We start from the raw sequence: 9328 nt of genomic DNA on the forward strand, positions 1-9328 counted from the left end.
TACATAAAACTATTCCTTTATTGAGTTGTTGAGCTGTTAGCCCACTTGAGTGTCTTATTTTATATATCTAAGTCTTCCACTGAGTGATTGAACGAGTGATTAGACTAAGTGATTCGCTTGGGGCCAGCAATAGTCTCCGAGTGTCGGTCACGCCTAGGGTACCTTCTCGGGGCATGAGAAGTTGTGTACTGATACTGCACTAGCTTTTTGTTTGTTGAGTACAGTCTATATTCAAGCGACTATTGAGAGAACTCAGTTGAGAGACACTTGATTGTTCGAATCCAAGGATGAGTTAGTTCTTTCAGGTTGCGAGGATTCATGTTCATCTCTTTGTCCATTCCTTTGGACTTAGATATTTCTTAGATTTTTTAGACTAATAATTTTTGTTTGAGGTTGCATCCCCATAATGTAGACATTTAGAGTTTTGGTACGATAACTTTCAGGTTCTATGGGGTATTTTTCGCAAAAGATTTTATGACTACTTGAGTTTAAGGGAACTCAAGTTATTAACTACTTTAAAATGTTTTACTCCTTTAAATTGCATGACTGGTTTCCTTAAAATGATGTTGTTGAGTCTAGTTTGGTGTAGTTTGGTTCTTCCACCAGAGAATTAGTGTATATGCTACTCACGGTCGATCGGGATCGTGATATTAGATTGATTGCTATTTTGACAAATTGATGATTATTTTTGTTCTTTATCATAGATGAAACTTATGTTTCAAATTTGAGATTATTTGGAGCAGATTTGGGTGTTGAAATTTGAAAAGTAAAATTATTATTTTTTTGGCAAAAAAATCCAGGCACACATATTTGAATTTTTATTAATTTTAGAATGTGTTCCAATCATGTATGACTTAGCAATCATAAATTAAAGGATTAAAACAATGCTAAATGAATTTCTTAAAAATTTGTTGTTATTTGATAAAATGATTATTGAAACTTGTTCTTTATGATACATGAAACTCATATTTCAAATTTAAGTTTATTTTAAATTTGACTTGGGTATTGAATTTAAAAAATATAACTATGACTTAGAGCAAATATATCTGACAGTCAACATAATTGAAATTTTAATCAATTTTAATATAAGTTTGGTCATTAATTTATGCCTAAAACACATATATACTTATTAAAAAAATAGAAAATGATCAAATATACTCCTGAACTATAGGAAAAGGTTTTAAAATACCCTCATCCATCTTTTGATCTAAAAATGTTCTTCTACTCATCTTTTGGTCTAAAAATACCCCCCATTCATTTTTTTGGCTCACTATAACCCTTCGAACTAACAACCCCCTCTTTATTTTTTATTTTTTATAAAAAATTTGTCATGTGTCATTTTCTTATTGGATGAAATAAAAATCTCACCTCCACTAAAAAGAATTCATAATTTATCTACGCCCAAAACTAGGGCTGGGCATTCGGTATTCAGTTTGGTATTTTCAAAATTTGGGTTCGATAATTCGGTATTCGGTAATTCAAAGTATATACCAAATATCAAACTTTCAAACTTCGATTCGGTAATTCGGTAATCAGTAAATCAAAATTCGGTTTGGTACGGTATTCGGTAATTCCATATTAAAGTTGAAGTTCACACGGAATATGTTAGTACATCATATTCACATTAGCAATAATAAAAGATGTGAAGATTTTATTTAAAAGCATGAAAAAAATGTAGAAAATATTCTGAAAAACTCATACTAAAAATATTTCATTTACTTGTTTAACAATGAAGACTAAAACAAATACCATGAACCTTGATTAGAATTTACAATTTAGAATACAAAGTCTCTAAGTCCAATAACTATTCTCAATCCTTGGATTGCAATGTACATCTCTTTAAGTGTACTGAGAAATGTGTTACAATGGAGGACATCTAACACCTCTTCTAATTCATTGACAAGCAAAGTAGAGAAGTGAAAGATGAAATGCTTCAGAGTCAGTATCGTCTGGACTATTTCTTTGAATAGAATTGCCAAGCACCATGAGTAAGAACAACAACCTGCAGATGAGTAACAAACTGCATTTCTAAAATCTGCCGATGAGTAACAACCTGCAACAACAACAAGGACATACAGCAACCACCAAAACAGGACAGCAACAACCTGGGTGTTGAATGAATTCATCAAAAGTAGGGGAACGCTTCATCCGAACAACAACACTCAACAACATAAGCTGCAACATCTACACTACAACAACAATAATTGACCTGCAACACACAACAACAGTAACAAACAACAGTAGTCAATAACACCACCTACAGCAGCAACAATTGTCACCTGCAACACATAACAACAGCAACAAAAAACATAAGCTGTAGTTGCTACACTACACCTGCAACAAATAACAACAGCAACAAACAACATCACTCAACAACACCCACCTGTAGCAGAAACAATTGAGACCTGCAACACACAATAACAACAACAAACAACATAAGCTGCAACAGCTATACTATACCTGCAACGCACAATAATAACAACAAACAACAACAGTCAACAACACCACCTATAGCAGCAGCAATTACCACCTGCAACACACAACAATAACAATAAATAATATAAGCTGCAACAGCTACACTACACCTGCAATACACAACAATAACAACAAACAATAGTAGTCAACACCACCACCTGCAGCAGCAACAATTGCCACCTGCAACACACAACAACAACAACAAACAACATAAGCTGCAGTAGCTATACTACACCTGCAACACACAACAACAGCAACAAACAACAGCACTCAACAACACCACCTGCAGCAGCAGCAATTGCCACCTGCAACACACAATAACAACAACAAACAACATAAGCTGCAGCAGCTACACTACACCTGCAATATACAATAACAACAACAAACAACAGCAGTCAACACCACCACCCACAGCAGCAGCAATTGCCACCTGCAACATACAACAACAACAACAAACAACATAAGCTGCAGTAGCTATACTACACCTGCAACACACAACAACAACAACAAACAACAACAACAACAAACAACAACACTCAATACCACCACCTGCAACACACAACAACAACAACAAACAACATAAGCTGCAGCAGCTACACTACACCTGCAACACACAACAATAATAACAAACAACAGCACTCAACAACACCACCTGCAGCAGCAGCAATTGACACCTACAACACAAAACAACAGCAACAAATAACAACACTCAACAACATAAGCTGCAGCAGCTAGACTACAGAAGCAACAATTGACACTTGCAACACACAATAACAGCAATAAACAACAGCACTCAATAGCATAACTGATCCAAAATCTAAAAATGCTTCCAGATATTGCAGGTTGCAGTAATTTCCAGAACACATAAGTCAGAAATTGTGGTGTATAGATATATTTGTCCACTTTTTTGAACTAAACTCAAAAAAGGACAAAAATTTCATAATCTATTTAAAATGAAATTTAGGGTACGCGTATTATTTGGGGAAAAAATAGAGACAGAATGTAAAGGAAGACTGGAAGAGGAAGAGAAAGAGGAAGAGAAGAAGCAAAGAGAACTTACCTTCAAGTGAAGCGGTGAAGGTAAAGGCGGTGTGAAGCAGTGAAGGTGATGGCGGCGTAAAGCGGTGAAGCTGATGGCGGCGTGAAGCGGTGAAGCTGATGGCGGCGTGAAGGGCAGAAGCGGTGAAGGCGTGAAGCACTGAAGCTAAAGGGCTGAAGGGCGAAGGCGGCGTGAAGACTGAACTCAGAACTGAAGTCTGAAGATTGAAGTCATAAGTATAGGGGTGATTGTGAATACTGAATTCCAAATCTGAATAGGTTAATTGCTAATTGGGCTGTTAGGGACTTAGGGTATACAATTGGGCTAGACTTCAATAGTTAAATTATAGGAATGGGCATACAACCCTTTATGTTTTAAAGGCATCTTTTAGGAGGCCCAATAGAAATAATTTTGGTATTCGATAAAATATACCGAATACCGAATGGGAAAATTATAAATACCGAATTCGAAACTGAAATACCGAAATATTAAATTTCAATACCGAATACCGAATCGAAGTACCAAAATAACCGATTCGGTTCGGTAATTCAGTTTTCGATATTTTATGCCCACCCTACCCAAAACAATATACATCTTCAAGAACCCCCCCCCCCTCCAATTTTTTATTTATTTTATATATATATATATATGTATATATATATATATTACATTGATAAACAAGATTAGAATATTCTTTTATCCGGTAAACTTAAAAAAAGACTATATTTTTTTAGTTCTTGACTTGATTTTTCTTTTCTATTTAATAATACTGATTTTTTTTCAATACATATAAATAAAATAACTAAAAGATTTTAGTTATATGTATAAAATAAATTATTTTTTAGTTATTACAAGATAGTTTAAAATTAATTTAAACTAAATTAGTTATTTCAAGATTGTTAAAAATAAATAAATAATTTTTTTAGTTATTACAAGATAGTTTTTAGATAGTAATTGTAAAACTATCTTGTAATAATACGTCTAACTAAAAGATTTTTACAATTAGTTTTTCAATATTTTTCTTATAATTTATCCAAATCAAAATAATACACATGCTTGATGACCATAAAAAACTAAATTAAAAAAAAGCTACAGCAAATAAAAAAATATTTTTTTATATTTCTCCCCAATAATTTATCCAAATCAAACCAATATCCTTCTTCATGATCCCATAACAAACTTTAAGAAAAATAAGAAGAAAAAGCTACATCAAGAAAAAACTATTAGATTTTTTTAAAAAAAAAAAAATTGGGGTCTTGAAGAGGTATATTGGTTTCGGCTTAGATAAATTATGAAAAACAATTAATGGAGGTGAGATTTTTATTTCATTCAATAAAAAAATGACACATGATAAATATTTTTAAAAAATAAAAAGAGGGTTGTTAGTTTTAATGGTTATAGTGAGCCAAAAAGGTGAATGGAATAATATTTTTTATATCAAAAGATGAGTAGAAGGGTATTTTTAGATCAAAAGGTAGATGAAAGATATTTTTAAACCTTTTTTTATAGTTCAGGGGTATTTTTGACCCTTTTCCATTAAAAAAATGATATTAAATGAGCATGTTAAATCTGTGGTTGTTTTGACAATTGAGAATTTAAATTTGTCATTTATGATATATGAATTCTACGTTTCAATTTTGAGCTTATTCGAAGTAGATATAAATATTGATTGGTTAAAAATTCAAAGAATAATTTTTTTTGAACAAACAAATTCAAGCATACATGATTGAGATTTAAGACAATCTTTACATGCTTTTCATACACGAATTTTTAACCTCAATCATATATATCTAAATCATTCCCAATAATAAATAAACTTGTAAAAATTATAAAATGAACATTAATTGTGTAGAGATCGAAAAATAGGTACTCCTTCCGTCCCATATCAGTTGATCGCCTTTTATTTTATACAGTGCTTAAGAATCATAAATAATAAGATAATTTTACTAATTCAGTACCCCTTAAAAAGCTTCTTGGGAATTTTACAAACAAATGCGAACACTTTCAAAAAAAATAATACAAGGGTAATATAGAAAAAATGAGGAATCACCTGAGAGACCCTTGTACTTTGCTCCGTTTGTAAGTTGGACCCTTATGCTTATGACTTTGCCAGCTGAACCCTTAAATTCACTGAAACACAATATTTTAAATACCTTTGAACATTGACCAAACACATGTGGCATTAATATTGCTGACTTGGTATAATGCGTGATTCCACGCATTTTAAAGCAAGTAAAAACAATATTTTAAATTAAAAAACATTAAAAAAATTTAAAAAAATGAAAAAACGCCCAAAAAATAAGAATAAGAATAAGAAGTCATCTTCTTCAAAGCTTTAGTCCACTAGCCGCCTCCCCCACCGCCACCCACCCCACCCAATCAAATTTCTTCTTCCATTCTACTCCTTTCCTTCTTCTTTGGATCCACCCCATCATTCTCACCTCGTTCTTCTTCTTAACCCCGCATCACTGCCTCACCCCCAAATACTTTTTCAAAATTCTCTTCTTTTGTTGCAAACCAACACCACCCCTAGCCCTTTTCATTTTGCCACATTCCCATTCCAAAATTTAAATTTTGTTAGTATTTTTCGAATTTTGTATGAGTTTATGTGAAGATCGATAGTAGGGATTGAAAAATTGAAAAACTTCATTGATAAGCATAATAAAGCTTCAAGAATAATAAATGAGTTTCATGGATTTATGAAATAAATTTAAAATTGTAATGAAGATTTGTTGGGTTTGTGTTTGTGTTTGTGAACTTATAGGGTGAAATACAAGTCAAATAGGTAAGAATTTCACCCATTTGACATGAATTTGGTTCTCAATTTGAGAGCAAATATGCAGAAAATAATGTTCAAAATTTTCAGAATATACAAAAGTAGCCTTTATTTTTTATTTTAATTTTTTAACATTTAATTTCTTATGTGTCATTAAAAATGACAGAAAATATCGTGTGTAAATGAGTGTACTACACGCACACACATAAGATGAGAAATGAATTTAAAATATTGTGTTTCAGTGAGCTTAATGGTTCAGTTGGCAAAGTCGTAAGTATAAGGATCCAACTTACAAACGGAGCCAAGTACAAGAGTCTCCAGGTCATTCCGCCTAAAAAAACTTTTAACTTATGCTTTCTTGATTTAGTAAGGTGGACGACTAATATGAAGAAAATATTTTTTAATAGAATGATCAACTAATATGAGATAACTATTTTTAGTATAATGATCAACTAATATGGACGGAGGGAGTACTTGTGTACTTCGATCTCAAGATAAAATTGCTCTTAAAATGGGCTAGTGGCATAACAATTTTTACATGATGATTAATCGTATAGTAATTTTACCTATACGGGTCATTTGGTAGAGTGTATTAGAAAAAATAATATATGCATTTATTAGATTCGCGTATTAATAATACCTTGTTTGGTACACTTTTTCAGCCTATATTTATATATTCTATTGTGTATTGAGGAGAGTATTATTAATATTATTAATGCAAGAAAAATTGAATTGCCTCTCAAAACCTAATATAAATCTTAATTAATAGTCGTTTATTCTTACTATATTAATTTCTGTTAACAGTACGTGATAAAAACATTCCTAAAGCAGATTAATCACCATTTTAAATCATTGTTAGCCACCAGTAGTTATCCATTAGCGTCTCAATCGGTAACTAACTGCCGCTTTTAGTGCGCATAAAATTAAAGAGTTAAAAGTTATGATTACGCACGAATTGCGCGGCTACGTATAGTAGTGGAGCTCGGCCTATAAAAGCCAGCATTTCCTACCCAGAAAATGCACATCTAGCTCATTTCTCTTCTCTTGAAAAAGAATGTCTGCTGAGGTTGAATACAGGTGCTTCGTGGGTGGGCTCGCATGGGCTACCAATGATAGAACCCTAGGAGAAGCTTTTTCTCAGTACGGCAATGTGGTCGACTCCAAGGTCCGTTTGTTGCACAGCAGAGAACGGATCCGATACCATTTTTTGGCTTCGTTGATGACCTTCTCTTACTCTCTCTGTTAACGTTACTGTTACTCTGTTACTCTCTCTCTGGTTTACATGATTCCTCTGTTACTGTTACTATTTCTTACTCTTACCTTATTCCATTCCTTTAAACGGTACGTTCAACATTGATCGATCGCTTTTATGTTTTCCAATTGCGTTTTTTTTTATGAAAATTTATCTTCTGATTTATGAAAATTAATTAGATCAGTTGTGCTTATTTATGTACCATGCTCCATGCCTTTTTAAATCCGTAATTGTGGATCTGATCCTTTTTTTTCACCGATTTGGTTTCAGATCATCAACGATCGGGAAACTGGTAGATCAAGAGGATTTGGTTTTGTTACCTTCACTGATGAGAAATCCATGAGGAACGCAATTGAAGCAATGAATGGCCAGAACCTTGATGGTCGTAACATCACTGTTAATGAAGCTCAGTCACGCGGAAGCGGCGGCGGCGGTGGTTACGGAGGTGGTCGGCGGAGTGGTGGCGGTGGATACAACAGTGGTGGTGGTGGATACGGTGGTGGTGGAGGCTACGGCCGACGTGAGGGTGTCAACGGAGGTGGCCGTGACCGCGGATATGGCGGCGGCGGCGGTGATCGTTATGGTGATGGTGGATCCCGCTACTCAAGAGGCGGTGGTGCATCAGAGGGAAGCTGGAGGAATTAGGGGTAGTATTTGGTTTGGAAACTATATATGTTTCTGGGTTGGGTTTGGGTGAAAGTGTAATTTTTTGTTACTGTTCTGGTTTCTTATGTTATTTGTGTGGGATCTCTACTTGCAAGGTTCAATGAAAGTTATAAATGATCAACCCCTTTCTATTTAGTGCATACGCTATGTATTTGTTTCTTCGCTCCTCCATAATTATATTTTATACTTGAAGAATCAAATGTACCTACTTATTTATTATATTTAGATCTTAATCGAATGGTACATATGGACTGTTTAGTATAATTCTGCTCTCAAACAATTTAATAAGTTGTTGGATTCTCTCATTTCTTGAACTTTTTCACGAAAAAACAAACATGAGATATCTATCTAATTCGACGCAATAGTCACTAAATCTGTCATGAGATATCCATCTTCTTCGACGCAACTAGTCACGGACCTATCATGAGATATCTATCTTCTTTGATGCAATTAGTCAATGAATCTACCATCCAAAAATACTTCACTGAAATTTGGACAACATTGAATATACAAATGAGTTGAGAAAATTTCCTATTCTTTTCTAAATTTATACAACATTTTTCAAAGATGCAATTGAAAGATTTAATCCTTATTCTTGAAAAGAATTAATTATACTATTCTTTGGCACTCATTCGACATAATTGCTAAACCTTATAATCTATGCATGAAAGATTTTATTTTAATTACCAACGCCACTACAAGAACTATTACATAGCAATAGTTATAAAAATTCAAATTTCTTATCAAAAAATTCGTCAAATTTTTTGTTCACAAAAATTAAAGTGACAAAGCTAAATCATTGTTTTTGTTATAATTGATAACAATCGTGGCATAATTACCTAAATAACTATAATCTTACTACTATAATAAAATTTTGTGGCCAATTTTATGTTTTTGCCACGCGATAAAAAATATTTGTAGCAATATATAATAACCCTTTAGCTACAATAGACTAAAATATTGTACCTTCTGTTGGAAAAAATATTACAATATTGATAATGGACAAGAGTTACAAAATAGAAATAACTTATCACAATTACTGTGTCGTGACAAGTCACTATCTTAAAAGCGATTTCGGTCTGACCAGTGGCGGAACCAGGAATTTTATGAAGGGGGTTCA

The 9328-nt window shown here is 33.1% G+C and overlaps 1 protein-coding gene across 1 annotated transcript; it reads left to right on the forward strand.

Moving 5' to 3' along the window:
• Nucleotides 1-7298: 7298 nt before the first annotated feature.
• On the forward strand, nucleotides 7299-8348 carry LOC129877644 (small RNA binding protein 1-like). The gene is made up of 2 exons (XM_055953166.1): nucleotides 7299-7455; nucleotides 7813-8348. The coding sequence occupies exons 1-2, from the start codon at nucleotides 7345-7347 to the stop codon at nucleotides 8185-8187; spliced, it is 486 nt and encodes a 161-aa protein (XP_055809141.1). The 5' UTR covers nucleotides 7299-7344; the 3' UTR covers nucleotides 8188-8348.
• Nucleotides 8349-9328: the final 980 nt, after the last annotated feature.

The sequence above is a fragment of the Solanum dulcamara genome, chromosome 12 (assembly GCF_947179165.1).
Source record: "Solanum dulcamara chromosome 12, daSolDulc1.2, whole genome shotgun sequence".
In the NCBI taxonomy this organism is placed as follows: domain Eukaryota; kingdom Viridiplantae; phylum Streptophyta; class Magnoliopsida; order Solanales; family Solanaceae; genus Solanum; species Solanum dulcamara.